Here is a 19,344-nt window from a genome sequence, read left to right as displayed (position 1 = left end):
AGTCATTTTTCACTATCAATAATCAGTCACTAGTACTTTCAGTTACATTCCTACCTCGTACATCAACAATCACATCAAGAAGCAAATCTTCATTCTCTGGCAAGACAACTGGGACCATGACACCATTGGTAGGCTCTCCTACATTTTCATCCCCAAGGTTTGACACTACTGCAATTCTTTGACACTTTTACTATAGTTACCCCCCTTACTCAGTTACTTACAGGACATGGCAACTTAAGCAATACTTGCATAGATTTAACCTTGGGGACAATCCACAATGCGATTGTGGTATTCAGGAGGACCAAACACCACTTCACTTAGTTTTTTGCTGCAATAGGTACAATCACATTAGAGATGGTTTAATCAGAGCTGCTATTCTTGAAGCATACAACTGGCCTTGCAACATGCACCAACTCATTCACATGCATACAATGTTCCATCATCTCCTCACATTCATATCCCTTAGTGGGGGTCTTGAGAGTACTCATTCCGGAGGCACGGATGGCAATTAGCTTTCCCTTGCTTTGTTTCAACTGTCGGTATATAGCTGCCTTTCAACTTTGTATTTTAATTCTTATTTTCCATCTTTTCAGTCTAAATTCGGTTAGTTTAAGTTAGTCCTAGTTGTAAGTTAGATTAGAAACTCTTAGCTTGGTTTCCAGATAGGTAAGGTTAAATTAGATTAGGGTTGTTATCGTCTGGTTAGGTTCGTCCTAGGTTATGGTAGGTTAGTTTAGTTAGTGAGTAAGTTAATGTTTAAAAAAAAAAAAAAAAAATTGGGGTCTTGCTGACTTGTCTTCTGTGTCGGTCCATTTGTCTTGTTTAGTTTGTCGTGTTCATTTGTTTTCACACTGTCTGTCCAGTCATTAATAGTATTAAGATTTGCACTTGTGTCCAGTTTTATTAGTATTACCTAAATGTAAGTCTTCCTACTAACAGCCACTTGGAATTAACTTCTACATTTAGCTATTCATGGCGGCAATCAATTATTGGTGTTCGCTACACTGATGTTTTTAGACCCATCGGGGGACTATGGCCTTGCAGTCTAAAGTCTGCATGCCAACATCAAATGTAGAGGGTACAGTAGCCGTACGTATGCCATTCAGAGGGATCCCACCTTTCTGTATTGTCTATCTCCTCTCCCTTACCCTCTTTTCCACCGGATAAACACCTTGTGTATGGTCAATGTCTTTCATAAACGTATGTATCAATAATCAGTACACATACCAATCCATTGCTTGTCACATTCAACGAGCAATTATTTATTGTGACATCATCACAATGCCAGGCTGGAATTTTTAATCATATTTTTAATTTAAAATATATGTTTTCCATCTCAAATTAGTACACCATACTTTTCCTGCCCCTGTACACCATACTTTTCCTTTAACAATAGAGTTGTGACAATCATCTATCTAACACTTTTCAGGGAAGAATTTTTGAATAGAAATAACATGACTTCTAGTTTGTATTGGAAGTTTGTATATAGTTAATTGGGGACTCCTGCTCCTAAGGTTTCCATATCTGTTCTTGGATTTCATCTATCTAACTTCGTTCTTGCGATTAAGGTAACACAGACAGACAGATGTACGACAGTGGGCATTTATAAGTTTACAATTTTTTCAAATTGCAGTTCAATAATGTATTAGTGTTTAATATAGACATTTTAAAAACTTGAAGTTTTAAATATAAAAATATATAAATAATAAAAGTTAAAATATAAACATCCTCTCTAGACCCGATATATTATAAAGCTAGACGCCAACCAAATGTCGAAATTCTATTGGGGTAGTTAAGGCTAATTACTAAATAAATTATGTAACTAATTTGATTCTAGAGGGAAGAGTTAGGTGCCATCTCGTATTAACATTAATAATTATAATCTTAATTAATTAATTTAAATGATTTAGAATCGCTGGGAGAAAAAAATCAGCCCAGAGCGGGACTGAAACCCACAATTCCTGCTTACCATGCAGATGCATTGCCAGTTATGCTAAGCAGTCTGCACAGTAAGCAGGAGTTGTGGGTTCCAGTCCCGCTCTGGGCTGATTTTTTCTCCCAGCGATTCTAAATTATTTAAATTAATTAATTAAAATTATAATTATTAATGTTAATACGAGATGGCACCTAATGCTTCCCTCTAGAGCCAAATTGGTTATGTAATTTATTTAGTAATTAGCCTTAACTACCCCAATAGAATTTCGGCATTTGGTTGGTGTCTAGTTTTAAAAGTTTAGAAACTATTCAATGGGGTCAGAAATTGAATTAGTTTAAAAATATAAAATACAAGAAAAACTCAACCTGTTCAGACTTTAGAGGTGATTAAAAACATTCAAACAACACTTAAATCAAGAATGGATAGTCTTAATAGTATTACTATTAAAATAAAAATTAAAGAACATTTTTCAATAATAAATAAATAAAAATATAAATAATAATATTTAAATAATGGCATTAATGTTGATGCATGTTGGAATAGATTTGTAAATTATAAATACACTGCATGTGAATTGAATTGTATTATTGCTGCAGAGGTTGAAGTGTCGTCACTTTGGCAAATTGCATTCGATAGATAACTTATAATTTCAGTCCAACTCAATTATAACGAGCATTAAGGGACCAGCAAGATTTCGTTGTTGTAATCATTACTCATTATATCCATGAAGAGCAGTGACATAACTAGGAGAATGGGTGGCTGCTATGGGTACAAACATGTCGGGTGCATCCTGTGGGCAGCAAAATTTGTAGCCTTGCCACTGATAACTAGTGAAATCTGTCTTTTCTAAATAAGTTGATTAAAAAATATATATATGTATATAATTACATTATACTGTATTTTTATTAATAGTTATATAAACTACAATATAATTAATATTTAACAATTTATTTTTTTTTGTAATTAAAGATAATACTAATTAATAATATGCCTGATTTCAGTTAGTATGTAGTTATGTTTGTACCCATAGCAGCCACCCATTCTCCTAGTTATGTCATTGCTCTTCATGGATATAATGAGTAATGATTACAACAACGAAATCTTGCTGGTCCCTTAATGCTCGTTATAATTGAGTTGGACTGAAATTATAAGTTATCTATCGAATGCAATTTGCCAAAGTGACAACACTTTTTATCTTCAAATCTTCAAATTGATGATTGCTTTATTTTTCAATAATGTCGATACTGTTGAATATGACAAAGAAAACTACAACTTTCTACACTCTTTGATGTTTATATTACAATGTTCTAACTCACAAATAATTTCTACTTTTTTGTAAACTGAGGGACATTTCGTTTTCCTAATAAACATCTTTCTTGTTCTAACTAGAGTTTATGGTAATTTTACTGTCATAGTGACAATTAGGTAAATTGGCAGAGTAGGGCCAGAAGTTAATCAAGAAAAAAGAGGATGGTCTCCAAAAAGAAAGTTAAGTAATAAATAGGCCTGTAAGGAGAGACTATCCATTTGCTTGATGTGATAATAAACGTTTCTTCTGCTTTTAGAATTATTGCAGAGATATTTGCATATACTGTGAAGGAGATCTGTCTCTAGATGCATATCATATGATAGCTAAATGTGTTAACTTTTCAAAATTACATGAAAGTACTTTTGGTGTTTGTACTATTTCTTTTGAAAGATTTCTAGACATAATTGGTAATTTACATAATTTTGAGTTATTTTTCATTATCCAAGAAGTTAAATTATTTTTTAAATAACTTTATGATTGTTTTTTCAGTTGTTCACTTGGATAGTTGGGCGCTTAATTTTCTTTTACTTGATATTTGAAATCATTTGGTTGTGTGCATAGGTGGTGTCATTTTTTCCCCTCTTTAAATGTGTGTTCGACCCTAAAGATCTTGGGAGACTATCCGTTTGCTTGATGTGACAATTAACTTTTCTTCTGCTTTTAGATGGGTGTAGTTATTTTATAAGTAATTTACTTTTTTTAATTTTTCCGGATAGTTCTCCCCATGATTTTGATTATTTTGATTTATGTTAATAATTTATTTAATCGATTATTTATTGTCAGTTTTGTGAATTCTGTATTTGTGTATTTATATTCTGTAATAATTCATTATAATATCATGGTGGTTTTTTACTGTTGTATATTGATCTCTGCAATTCATTTTTATAAGTTTGTATTCCCCGCATCACAGGTGAAACAAGTATGCATAAATAAATAAAAAAAATAAATAAATAGGCCTTTAATCAATGCAGGTCATAAAACTAAGTAACCCTTTCAATTTAATCTTTTCCAAGAATTTGGTGTCATATTTCTTAATACTTGAACAATTAAGAATGTGTTTGCACAGCTACCAAAAATTATCCTGGTATATCTCTGAAGCACCCTCAAACGTGAAAAAAATGCATGCAAATATGTACAAATTAAAATTGTTAGGGTGTTTTGCTTATTATAACCGTGAACTCGTTACAACTGAGTTCAACTGTATATGATGAAATGTAAGTTTAAATAATCCTTTCTTGATTTAAGTGTTGTTTGAATGTTTTTAATCACCTCTAAAATCAGAACAGGCTGAGAGTTTTTTCTTGTATTTCATATTAAGTTAATAAAAATATATTACTCATATATAAATATAGTATTGTGAGTTTCCTATATATATATATATATATATATATATATATATACTTAAGGGCACTGTATTAATATAAGTACTGTAACAAAGTTACAACTCTGTCAATTTATTTATTTTAAAATAAAGTGACATATTTAAAAAAATTTGATTAATTGTTTTAATATGTATATTTTTGAAAAATAAAAATTGTTATAGTTTAAAAATATGTATCCTTAATTACCCCCCATCTTTCAGCAGCAACTTCTTCCATACTTCTATTTTCTTCTTCAGCTTGTTCTTTGATCCTTTTGTAAGCTCTTCTTAACCAATTTAATCCTGCATCTCCAACAGTTTTTTCAGGCAAAACTCTTTCATTTGTACTTTCGTAAGAAGATTCAGAAGGAAGCCCAATTCCTCCATCTTTCCAATACGGATTTAATTCCCTTTCGTGTTGTCCTGGCTATGCAATAAAAAATATTTTTATTAAAATGCAAAATTTTCCAAGACAGTCTTTCTTCTTATATTTCTGAGAGCAAAAACACTTATTTTCGTAGAACAGATATTCTAAATTTAAGAAAATTATATTACAGCAATTTTGTTTTATCGTGTAAATTAAAATAAAAAAATTCTCATAGATATATTTTATAATGAAAATAAAATAAACAAATTCTCAAAATTAAAATGATTTCATTATATAACATTCCTTTGAACATCATAAATAATTCTTAATTCATTCTGGAACTATATTGACTACCATGAGCAATACGAAAGTCCCATAATCAGAAGAAAAAATATAAATAATAAAAACATTAATCTAAACAATAGCAATAAAATTAAACACATTAATACCATTGAAAATATTTTATAAAAGAATATTTTTAATAGTGTTTCTGATTTATTTTAGATTATATTAAAATGCAACAATGTTAAATAAAGTATATATGAAAACTTTATTTACTTTAGCATACATTCTCAAAATTAAAACCAATTATTCACCAATTCAATTTGCTTCACAATTAAGATAAGATATCTTTAACATCTATCTTAAAAACTATAACAATTAAATATCCAATACGTTGTATTAATGCTTTAAATTACTATTTGATATGAGTCATCCAGAAAATAAAGAACATTTGCCTGTAGCACTCTGTACTGGTGAACGACAATTGTCAGTTCAAGCTCCATTTAGTCTCTCGTGTGTTAGCTGAGTGTGCATAAAGTTTCGATAACAGCAGGCTTATTTTACTGTTTTGTCAAGGGTTAAAATATGTTCAAAGATTGAAAATCCCACCAAATGTGAAGTGCAAAGTGTTATTTGTTTTCTAAATGCAAAGAAAGTTTGTCCTATATAAATTCATAAGAAAATCGCGAAAATGTACATTAATCACATTATGAATAAAGCAAATTTAAGAGAGTAGTGTTTAATGTTTAATCAAGAAAGAACACACAACCACACATTGCTGCATCAACTCAAGCTGTGCTTCAGAAATTTGGCTGGGACATTTTTGATCACCCACCATACAGTCCCAACCTAACCCCCAGTGTCTCAAACATTTTGAAATGATGAGAAGGTGAATGAAGCTGTCACTAACTGGCTGAAGGAACTATGGAAGTCTATGATGAAAAAATCCAAGAATCACTGTTGTTTTACAACAAGTGCTTAAATCATTATGTGACTATGTAGAAAAATAACTGGTCTTGTACTAATTACTTAATAAAACTTTTTCCTATCATTAGCTTTTTTAACTTTTTTAATAGCCAAACATTCTTTATTTCTGGATGTCCTTTATATAAAAAGAATAATTCTGGTGTCAGTCACAATTCCTTGTTACCTATTTATATTTAAATTATAAGTATGCTTGAAGAAAGTATCTACATATTGACTTCTACAACTAATCTGTAAATTTACTTTGAATTAGATTTTAAAAATTATAATAAACTTAGAAATTATTACTGACATCCAAGTATGATTTACTGCTAATAATTAAGCATACTTAAAATATTAAAGTAAAAGAACTGTAATAGTAAATAATTTAAATTATTATTACTACAAGTATACTGCTTATTCCCTTGTTCTTGTTAATAAGATGAAAAAGTATTAATTCATATTTTATAAATACTCCAAAATATTTTTAGACTATAGAAATGTTATGAAATGAAATTAAATATACGTAAATTATCTTTGCTTATATTTTATGTTAAACAAAACAATTGTTAACTTAATAATAATTTTGAATTTTAATGTTTTTACTAAATTATAGATCATTGTTGTATATAAATAGATATAAATTTATGCAATAGATGATATGAAATAATAACTGTTAAGTAATTGAATAAACATAATGTCTTCCAAAACAAATGCTACCATTTTAAATTACTGTAGTTACTTGAACAGATTTCAAATGTTTTAATGCACATTACAATGTTCTCAGATAATCATTAATATAATAACAATAATTTAAAATGGTAATATACTTTTTGGAAGACCCTTCATTTCTTTATATGATAAAAGAATTTACATATATAACATACTTTAAAATTTTTAAAAAAATTTAATGTTTCAATTGCTCAAATTTATTCTATGCCAGTACAAAAATAAATAGTAATAAATAAATTGGAATTTAATTAAATTTATAAAGTTTGTTACTACCTTATCAATTGTTGAAAGAGACTGAGGTTTATTTTCTTTTTTATTTCTTCTTTTAAGTTCTTTACTGCTTACAGTTGGAATAAATGCTGTTATGTTCATCCACTCATCTCTCTAAAATTCAGATATAATTAATTAATAACTAAACTAGAAATAATTATAATATGCAAATTCCTTAGATACAAAAATAAACAAAAACAGACATAGATAATTTATATTTTATCAGTTAGAAAAATCATCATCATACAAATGCATCGAAAATTATTGATTTACCTTTTCATTTGTAGCTGTAGAAGCTTCTACCCATTCTTGTTCAGATTCACTTTCCTGAAATTATTATTATTAAACTATATATATATAGTTTTATTTTAATATTACTTAATTTAAAGATCTAAACTATATTCATTAATATTTCTAAATAAAATCAAACAAATTAAAATAATGTTTTATAATTAATAATTATGTGAAAGTTCGAACCCACCGGAACTTCGAACTTTCGAAAGTTCGAACCCACCGGAATTAAGCCGGTAATGATACATCCTTTTCCGCGCGTGTAGAAGGAAAAGGGATATGAGTCAAAGGGAAAAAAAAATGAATCAGAAGGAACAACCGACGAAAGGTGCAAATTGGTGAAGCTGAACAACGTGACCACCTCAATAAAAGGGCGACGAGAGCGGAAAAAGGGGGTCGGTTACATAGAGTCCGTCCGATCGACCCCAGGTCGGTTACGTAGTGTTGATTAGACAGAGCGTGAGCGTCCCGAGTCCCGAAGGAACCCGCCCGAACAAAAGGCATACCTTGCCGATGATACCTTGACCTAGAGGAAGGACTGACCCGGATCACGAGGTATGACCCCATTTCCTGTGAACTCTCCCTCCGTGAATCCGAACTCAGGCGACAGACGCTCGCCGTTTTTGTAATTGTCATGTTAGCTTTAATAAATCATTGTTGTTGTTATTATCCGTTGTAGTGTCCTTTATTCGAATATTATCATCCGCCGCTCTACCGTCGACCCCATTCACTTCCTCCACTCGCATAAAAACGTGTAACGCGTAACTCATCCGAACCGCCATCTTGACGTGGGCAGGTCTCACGGACCTGTTAGCCGACAAAAAGGAGGAACGAGACTTTGGCCGCCTCCCGGCACCCACAATTAGAAGCTAAAAATGAACGATGTTTACAACTTGTTTAAAGTCATTCTGGATTCATACGAAATATTATTTTTCTTCTTGTGTATATATATATATATACTGTATATGAGAGTTAATCAGAAAGTAATTTTACAAGGTTTACAGTTTAAAAGCCAAAGCTCTGTTGGCTGTAACTGCAATATAGATATGCAACACAATTGGCAACACAAACAGAATGATACGTAAGTGCAGGATAGTTGTGATATAGCATTTCCAAATTACAACAAGGTTCAAATACAGTCTGATGAAGAAATCCAGGAAGTTATTTGATTTTTTGGTAAAAAGTTCCACTTGCTGAAAGAGGTTACTAGGAGAAAACTCCTTAGTCAAAGCACTATTCTCAGAAATAATTATAAATTATAAATATATTATTCTGCTCTATGGCAACATGATGTTTACTGCAGTGTTTCAATGAGAAGTTCATCATTATCCTCTCCATACAGGCCATACATGACTCCATCTGACTTTCATGTTTTCCTGCATTTGAAATACATGCTAATGAATACATGACTGCATAACTGAAAACCACTGTTGCCAGGTGGCTGCAGCAACGGGGACAGAAATTTTTTGAGGGCAAAATGAACAAGCTTGTTATATGTTACAATAAATAACAGAACAATTGGGATTTTCTTTAGAGAAAAATATATTGCTTGAAGATATATTCCATGTTTACTATAATAAAAGTATTTGCTTGTGTTATTGATTTTGTAATGTTACTTTTTGGTCAGACTACTTACCATCACAAAAGTCAGTCAGCTCAATTAGACAGATTACTGTACAGATTAGCTAACTCACAATGGTGTCTTTCGGCAGACTCAACAGTTCCAGAGCTGTTGAGTATTTCTCTGCTGAATGCCACTACAATAGTGTTATTTCAGAACATGTTTGGCATTTTGATGTCATGTTTAGTAGCATATTTCATTTATGCTACCTATCACTAGCTGAAACTGACCAATGATGGCTGTTTCCTGTTCCAACACATATGTCACTCATTGTTCAGATATAACAACATAACAGCTACCAATCGAAACATCATTACACAGCTACAACTGTTGACTTTGCAGAACACAGCCAATGAAAGTGACCAATATAAGTGAGAAGTGGGGAACAACATCCTGATCTGTAACATACATGGAAAAAAGTCACAAGCTAGCTACCTCAGATTCAAAGCTGAATCCTTCCAACATGGTACAATAATACTGGGCAACTTAAATCAAATTAATAATGTAAAAAAAATCCAGCAACAAGTCCCAGCAATGAAGTTAAAAATGTGCATGGTACCTTCTGTTATGAGATTCTATTTTAAAAAGTTTTTATATTATTAATTATTATAAAATGGCAAAAAACTTAATTTTGAGAGTGGAGATGAGGTATATAAAAAATTGTAAATGTTAATTACAAATAAAATCATCATTAAGCCCAACCCCTCTCCATATATGACAAATGACACTCCTTATCTCCCCACCCGATCTTTAACCACAGAAATTTAAAAACATCAATGCCCCTAATACACAAATTTCCTTGCAAAATTTTAGAAATTTCTTACAAGAGGCACAGGAGCTTCAAAATAAACAAAACTGTGTTCCCCACACACAAACACCTCAAATCTTTTTGCATTTCTTGACATTTCAAGGTCCCGAGTCCAAAAATGTAAAACTCTCGGGGAGTAGTTTTTTTTGACCGATTGCCATGCTTTCTGTTATATATAAAAGCTGGAAAAGTAATTACTTATAGTATATTTATAATTATCTGAAAGAAAAACTAAAAAAAATCTATTAATATTTTTTATATACTAAAACCAACAACTTTTATAGCAGTTTTGTTTAGCTGATTCTAAATTTCATATGATAAACATTCTATCATGTGAATTATACTATCAATTACAAAAATCACATACTGTATTTTACAAACTATAAGACGCTATGGACTATAAGACGCACCTGAATTTTGGAGGCAATTTTTCGAAGAAAAAAGTGCATCTTATAGTTCGTAAAATACGGTAGCTGCATATATCTATTTTCTTCAATTTTAAATATAAAGTTTTTAAAACTTTCGTTAAAATTTCTTCATTATTCTCATGTTTTTAATGTAATACAGAAAATAAATGAACTATTCATATTACAACATTTCTAGTATATTATTAAGAAGTGAATGATAAATAAATTCTTATTGTCATATTGACACAAGAAGAATACTATCTACTGATATCATTAATGAAATTATTAAATTAGCACAGAATATATATACTTAATTATAAAAAATTTTGTGAATAGATTACTGTATGCACTCTAGTAGACTCACTGGTTTAAACTACACAAGCTTGACTAAACCTGTGGGTCTACCGGACTTAAAATCCACAATTCTTAAATAAATCCACATTGTCTATGAATTACTGTAAACAACCTATTGCAAATTTAAACTGTGTAAATTATTGAGTCATATTTGTTGTCATCTGTTACTTTTCAATAATTATTTTTTTGTTTTATTTACTAATACCTGTGGTCGTTCACACTAACGCATACAAAATAAACCCATGGATTCAAATAGCCTCACAAGCTTGAATAAATTACACCCAAATGGACTAAATAATATAAATATATAGACTCATAATTATCCAAAGGCATATACGTGGTACGATCCAAAAGTTCGGGGAATGCAGTAATCTACGACAACAAAAGCATGTATTTGAAGTTACAGCGTATGAAATGGATTCTACCAAACCACCTCTACGTGTTCAGGTTAATTTCACCCATGTCATGTGATTAAATCGCGAGTGTTGCTGTTTTTCTCCGGAGATAGTTACCTTTGTCCTGCGACGTAATCAAAGTGGAGTTTCAAGAACAACCTCCAACATTTCGACTTCACCGTGACCTTTCACCGTAGAATCACCGTACACCTTTCTTAGCAATTTTAAAATCTCCGTAGGTGTTTATACCTAAACGCTGACAAAATTTAATGTTGGAGGTTGTTCTTGAAACTCCACTTTGATTACGTCGCAGGACAAAGGTAACTATCTCCGGAAAAAAACAGCAGCACTCGCGGTTTAATCACATGACATGGGTGAAATTAACCTGAACATGTAGAGGTGGTTTGGTAGAATCCATTTCATACACTGTAACTTCAAATACATGCTTTTGTTGTCGTAGATTACTACATTCCCCAAACTTTTGGATCGTACCACGTATTATGCATATGACAACTGATTATTTTAATAACAGTAATCAGTAAATAAACTAATACAGTAAAATACAGTAATATAATTAATCATCAATAGAGGTTTTTAAAGCTCCACAAAGCAAACAATTAAAAAAAAAATCAAAACATTTTATAATTTTTACATACATTCTGACAAATCCTACAGAAATATTTTAAATTTTGTTTAAACTAATTAATTTTTTGAGTAATATTTTTCGAAGATAAAGCCTAACTTACGTTAATTACATTTAAAATGTTTTCTATTATTTCGACCTCCGACTGAACACGATTAAATCATTTAATCAATGGTTTCGACAAAAAGATTAAGCATCAATTTTTTTTATTTCTTCTGAATATTTATGAATTATTTCTATCATTAATGAATTATTTATCAATGAAATTTTAGTAAACTATTGACCCATAGACACTCATTAATTAGAACCATCACCACATTACATTTAAACATGAAAAGGATTTTAATAAAAAAAGGCTATTAAAGTGAAATTAATACTTACAGATTCTGATGATGTATTTTGTTTGCGTTTATCTTTCTTAGGATGTTTAGATTTATTTTTGTGTTTTCTTTTTTCGTCCTATAAAATTTTTAATTAAGCTTTAATTCAAAAAGTAATACAATTAATTCGTTTAATTATTCTGAAATTAATTGGACTTTTAAGAGAATATAGAAATTACAATGATATATTTTATTAAACTTTTTACTAGTTCATAATATACAAGAATTAAATTGAAAAGTGTCAACTTTTGTACGCATTTACATCAACAAAAATATTAATGATTCGTTCTTTTAATTAACCGAGATTAATTTTCATATTTGACTGCAAGTAATTAAATATGTACAAAGAAAAATAACATCTGATCTTGTGGTTTAATAGAATAAAACATTATGCAAAATGTCTAGACAAAAATACAGGGTGTTTCCCTCAAACATCCCTAGTTTTGTGGATTAGTTTTTGGGAAAAGAAACATGAGTATATTACTGTAGACAATGGTAATAGAAAGTGCATCAGAAAAAGTTAGTTACCATGTTAAATCAGTGCAATTCCACATGTGCTGCTGACATGGCAAGTACGTTAGGATGTAGCATGCATCCTAATGTAGTCAGCATGCTAGAAGTCACACTGTTAATGGCATCCATGATTCTTGTACGCAGGGCTCTTATGTCTGATACTTTTGTATCATACACACAATCCTTGACATGCCCACAAAGAAAAATGTTCAAAGAGATAATATCAGGTAATTGGGCAGACCAAGAAATGGGCCCTAGGATCTGGATCTAGTTAAGATTGCCACCATGCAGCAACAGCATCCCTTTCAAGTGTAGGCACATGAAACTTGGAGTATTACTAACATTCCAAATTGCATTCAAATGTCTTGTTACCTACCTTTAGGAAGTGCCATAAATGAAAATGACAACTCCATAATGACATTTTGTGTTCTGCAGTTTGCAAAGTCAGAATCACTCATTGTTGTGCAAAATGGGTAATCTGCAGGAGCTGTAGAATTGTGGCTGCTCTAGGAGTGTCAATGGATATGCTGTAGTGAGCATAGAAAAAATTTGAGTATCAGTTGGATGTGTGTCCTGTGACATGAGGTGCACACAGTGAGAAATTTAATGGGTAAATTGTAATGGAGAAATGTGAAATTTGAATAGTTTTCCAATGTTTTAATGTACATTCTCAGATAGTAATTAACATAATTACAATAATTCAAAATGGTGGCATTCTTTTCCTATATTAGTCTGTTTATTATATTCAACACATAACAATAATAATTGAGGCAGAGTATTAGCGAAGCCTCTTCTATGTGGCTTACAAATTGTGTTCGTTCTCAAAATCTGTTCAATCAATTTTGATTAAACTTTGCCATTTTCCATTAATTGTGACGCATATTATACAGTACATAAAATAATATTGAAGGGGATCGAAGAAAAAAATTTTCTTAAAAAGGACTCAATACATGAAAAAGGTTGGGAATCCTTGTAATAAAGTAACAATGTCCATGCTCTCTGATACACTGTGCATGCTTAAAAACCTTAGGTCTAGGATTAAAAATAAAAACAGCATTGCATATGCCAATTTATCCAATGAAAAATAGACATGAAAAATGAACAAAACACAAGAACAAAACAATCAATGGCGATTGCTTTGTGTTTGGATCGTCTCTCTGTGTTGGCAAATGCACGGATCATCTCTCCATACCCAGCCAATGCAAGGATTATGTTTCCCATGACCACTTTTCCCGAGATCGGCAAGTACAAGGACCATTTCTCCCACATTCATTCATCAGGTACAAGGATCACCTCTTCTGTGCCTAACAAGTACAGGATCACTTCTTTCTTTCCAGCTCTGCCTCAATTCAATCATAATATAACAAAGTTGCACAATGTCCTAGATTTTAATATATATATATATATTTATAATCATAATTTCCAAATAAAAGATTCATAATGGTAATATCGAAAAATACTACCATTAAGTAAAAACAACATTCAATCATCAGCAATGTAACTACAAAAATAGTCTAAATTTCGAATTTAGAAGGCAAAAACAAACACAAAGAACAAATTAATCATTAAACAAAAAGATTTTGATGAAAAACAGTTTACTATTAAAACAGTCTTTGATTACCTAAAAACAAATTAAAAATTCAACTTAATAAATTCAGAATGTTTTTGTATTTTTTTAATACATTTTTATTTTTTGTATGCAATTTATGTTAAATAATTATATAATGTAATTAAACAAACTATGAAAAAATAAAAAGTTATAAAAATGTAATATTTTTATTTCATATCAATAGGCCAAGACGTATAAAAAGGATTGGATTGGATTAAATTGGATTGATGGCAAAAGGAAATGCAATGCATAGATTATCTGACAAAAAAATATGCCTCTCAGGAGAAACTTTCTATGGGAAATTGTCTCTTATTTAGGTGTTAAACGTGTGAAAAAAACCAGGAAACTAGCCAGTTATTTAGCTGATGACAAATTAATCATCAGGAAAAATAGCTGATTCTTTTATTAAAAAATAACAACAGAATAAATGATAACCGAAACAAAAACTAACATTTTTATTACAGTTTTTAATTTCCTTTTAATTTCACTCGTATTAAAGAACACGAAGCTGCCATTAGGCTGAAATATAAAGATTCTCCTTGATACGAATATATTGAAAATAACAAATGTAAAATTGATGAAACAAGTATTAAAACATTATTAAAAGAAGAATTAAAGAACATTGTATGAGCATAAAAAATAAAAATTTACTTAATCAAAACACAGGATGTAAATTAGATAACTGTTGGAATGATATCATACCTATGTCATACCTGAAATGAATACATGAAATCTGCAGCAAAAGTGTGAACTTGTCATAAGTTCGGTCAAGAAAAATAACTTTGAGAAATCAGATAGACATTATAGAGTTTGTATGGTTAAAATGGTTTATTTTAGAATTTTATAAGGTATATTTGTAATTTTTATTTTAAATTATTGTAGCAATCATTTTTACCACGTATATATTGCGGTGTTCTGGGGTATCTGTTGTAATGTAAGAGAGCTGTTGTTTCTCTAAGACTATTGCTATAAACTTCTTGTATGTTTATACTATTATTTAAGTCTCACCTTGATTGTACTAAAATAATTTGTAATTTTATTATTTTAGAACTGAAAAGGGCTTAATTTTGATAGAAAGCAAAATGCATTTTGATAACTTATAAAACAGAATATTGTTAAATAAAAACATTTTTTATTGTCTCCAATTTGTTTTTATTGTCTTCGGATAGACAGTGGCAATTGGCGGATATTATGAGAAGATTGTCATATTAAATACATGTAAACTAATTTAAAATATTTATTAGCTACCCTGTAAATATAAGGCAACTTTATTATTTGTCTTATTCTATTTTTGGTAATATTCTTTTATACATTGCTGATTTGCATATTACACATTTTTAAATAAGATTTTGTTTAACTGCTGTCTCTACTAATTTATGTCAAAAATCCAAAATAATAGGGGTATTTATTATCTGGCTTTCAGAAAGATTTTTACAGCTTTCTTAAAAGTCAGGAAAACATTGTCTCTCTTGACCTTGACTTCATTAGTACTGGTTCAGTGGCAAAAGCCATGTATTTTTAAACTTACAGAAATGGTACATAATAATTCTCTTAAAAGACAATTATGTTGACCTTTAAAATGTGCAGTGAAAATAAAATTAGAATTGCAACATTTGTAGTTGATAATACTGAAAAGTTTTAGGTTGTTACTGTCCTGAAATTGTCCTCTCCATATGCATGATCATGATTCATATCTTTTGTATAATTCAGCTAAAAGCAAAAAAAAGCCTCATGGCAAATATCCTTAATTTTTGATTTCAAACGAAGTTCTAGTTGAGAAATGTTGAGATAGCAGTTAAGTTTTAACACAATTTAATCCCCAAAATTCAAAATAACTGAAACAAACTGAAAAATAAATAATGTAAATAACTATAAATCAAAAACTCTCTTTTGCTATCTCACATGGACATAAGCAATAGAAGTTTATTTTGAAAGTAGTGTATTGTAAGTGTTTCTACATGTTGCATGATAAAACCTGAGCCAGCAATGATTTATTTTTGATTCTACTGTGCCAGACTGGCTCTAGATTTTTTGCCACTCCCATATACTTAAAAATTGGCACATAAATAATAAAGCTCATTTATATATTTTAAATACTAAATACAATTTTTTAAAATTCAGATCTTTTAATTTTACAAGCAATTGTAATTTCTAAAGTGATGCCTCTGACAAACCCTAAGCATATCCTTGCTTTGCTTGTGCCTGGATATTACATATTTATATAATTCTAATTTAGCAAGCAATTCTGTGAAAGCATAAAGGAAGTTGTTACCATCATTTTTATCATTACATCAAAATATATTATTTTAAATCTATGTTAAAGTTTCAAAAATTCTTTTATTTTGTAATGAATATTTAACACAAAATAGGAAAAGTAAATATTTAGGCTATACACATACAAAAGATTATTTGGTTTATATATCAGAAATATAACAAATATGTATAGAAGATAATAAGTCTTAGAAAATGATTCAAATTGGGGATACTATAGATTACCACCTATGGAATTTCGGGTCTATGAGTATATATCTGAACTCAGAAGATCGAGACGAGTTCAACGGTACCCTACTTTTGGACCGGAGACGAAAAATAATAAAGTTATCATACTTTTTTCCTGCAATCGCACGATGATAGGGAGTCACGTTACTCTCTCCGCTAAGTCAGCCTCGCTATCACAATCGGGAGTCGCGTCGCTTGCCGTTAAAATTGCCTTTAGTAGACATTTCCCCCTTATTTTTATACTTTGTTCAAGAACTACCGTGAATCAATAACTAGTGACGTTTAGCACATGGCGGCCTGCCGGTGGCTCTCCTCCGGGAGGTCAGTCGGGAGCACCAACAGTGGGAACGGCCGCCATGTTCGCTGCCATAAGTAACATTAACCGAAATGGCGATTGCGCGATGATCGGAAGTCACGTAGCTCTCTCTGCTCTCGTATCGCATGTTTAACCCTCCTGGAGACGACCGTAGTCCGACGTCATGGTTTGCAGACTTTATCGCAAGATGGCAGTACTAGCAACTATGGTGCCGTCTTCATAAGAGCATTAAAAAAGTATGGTAGCTTAAAAAGTATGATAACTTTTTTATTTTTCGTCTCCGGTCCAAAAATAGGGTACCGTTGAACTCGTCTCAGTCCCGAGTTCAAATATATAATCAAAGTCCTGAAATTCCATAGGTGGTAATCTATAGTACACCCTTCAAATTCAATGATTCAAAGCTTTATTCAATGTCAAAACTAATTATTAAACTGTTATATAAATATGAAAACAACTTCCAATAAACTACATGCAGTGTAAGTGAATATAAATATTTGTACATAGAAGCCCAGGATTATTTTGACTAATTTTATTAATGAAAATTAAGACTATACAAACAAAGTTTGAGTCCTTTTTTGCCTACTTTTATCATTTTATTCCAGTCCAGGAACCACAAAAACAGCCGGTGACTTGAAGTAAAGCTGCTATTATTTATATAACTTATTAATTATGTAAATAATTCTAGGCTGCCCGAAAATCCACCAGAGGACTCTCAGCTTAAATATGATTATATAACATGAATGCTGTCGTGAAGAATTTTAACAGTTTTTAATGTTTGTAGACGTCGTAGCCTACAAAAAAGGGTCGACATCGAGATCATTTTTAATCGTGTGTAAGTTTTTTGATTGTATTTGTTATTCTTAGAAGTTTTACTTCAAGTCACCGGCTGTTTTTGTGGTTCCTGGACTGGAATAAAAAGGATAAAATCAGGCAAAAAAAGGACTCAAACTTTGTTTGTATAGTCTTAATTTTCATTAATGAAATTAGACAAATATTTGCGTTGCTAGAGGATATAAAGATTTTACAGAAAATCTGAATATATTATTTTTAAACAGAACTAAGAGTTTAATTAAAAGGCATGAAGTTTGAATATCTACTGTAAATTTATTTAACAGAAGTTACTTTATTGTTTTGCATCATTCAAACTACATATCTACTAATTAAATACATTTAACAATGAATATTAACTACAGTTAAATCTCAATATAATGTCCTCCTTAATAGCACTATCATTGTAAATTGTCAATGAATACTCCTGAACAGATTTTCATTAATTGTTCAGTATTTTCAAAGTACTAAATGTGCAATTTTTCATTATAAACGACATTGTTTTTACCAAATAACAGCTTTCAAACTTCAAACTTGTGTATACATCTCATTATTATATATAATTCTTATTGTTTAAAGTGATTTAACTTGGTACCAGATTGACAGAACTTATTCGAGTAAAAAGCAGTAACCGAAACCCCAAAAACTAGCAGAAAAAAGTGTTTTTATGCTTTAGTGACGTAACTAAATTTTGAAAAATTACATATTAGCTTGAAAGATAAGAAAAATTAATCCGTTAGAAAAAGAAAAATCAGTCGGATAAAACAATTAGTTGAATAGGAATAAAAGGTCGAAATTCCAACAAAAACTTTGGAAGCAGAAATTATATCAAAATGGCATTTTTCAGTCACGTCCCCGACGTTCTTGGCAGGTGATACAATTATCAAAAGAAAGCGTATATTAAACTTGCCAGATTAACAAAGACATTACACATTCAAATTATTGCTTTCAGTCTGGCAATTTATTTATCAGAAGTTGGTAGAAGTTAATTTTAGGTAATTGATTATAATATAATGTTAATTAAGTGTAATTGTACAGGCATCAATGTTAAATATAATTTCTGGGTAGTTGTTACTTCTAGGTAATTTGTACACTTGCAAATTACCTAAAAGTAGCTCCTACCCAGAAATTTGAAGTGTAATTGAATGAAATTGAATATAAATAAACAGAAATATGTTTCAAATTAATTTAAATCCAACAATGTACAATTTATAAGTAGGCCTTCCATTAACACAAGGTTTTAAATTAAATCAGCCCTACACAAAGAAAAAAAAATAAGCATATTATACCTTATCGCCTAAACGATCCTTCCCCATGTTTATTATAGACAAAAACAAAAAAAAATTCAATTAATTTCAAACAACACGCACGCCACGTGGCCGAAACAAACATGGAAATGACGTCACACAGGCCCGTAACGACGTCACAAGCGATTCTCGTCACCAGTCAACTCAAAAACCT

The 19,344-nt window shown here is 30.5% G+C and overlaps 1 protein-coding gene across 1 annotated transcript in view; it reads right to left on the bottom strand.

Annotated features, from left to right (window-relative positions):
* Positions 1-19,316, bottom strand: part of LOC136981939 (CWF19-like protein 2) — a 50,630-nt gene extending 31,314 nt beyond the window's left edge. Inside the window, exons 1-5 of the mRNA XM_067278347.1 lie at positions 19,173-19,316; positions 12,120-12,197; positions 7,493-7,546; positions 7,223-7,333; positions 4,814-5,032 (exon numbers count right to left, since the gene is read on the bottom strand). Coding sequence (XP_067134448.1) covers positions 4,814-5,032; positions 7,223-7,333; positions 7,493-7,546; positions 12,120-12,197; positions 19,173-19,199 — 489 coding nt within the window. The 5' untranslated portion in view covers positions 19,200-19,316. The remainder of the gene's footprint in view (positions 1-4,813; positions 5,033-7,222; positions 7,334-7,492; positions 7,547-12,119; positions 12,198-19,172) is intronic.
* Between the last annotated feature and the right edge of the window lie 28 nt (positions 19,317-19,344).

This window comes from Centruroides vittatus, unplaced genomic scaffold (genome assembly GCF_030686945.1).
Source record: "Centruroides vittatus isolate TY-2023 unplaced genomic scaffold, ASM3068694v2 contig_799, whole genome shotgun sequence".
NCBI lineage: Eukaryota > Metazoa > Arthropoda > Arachnida > Scorpiones > Buthidae > Centruroides > Centruroides vittatus.
This window is presented reverse-complemented; position numbering and strand designations above follow the sequence as displayed.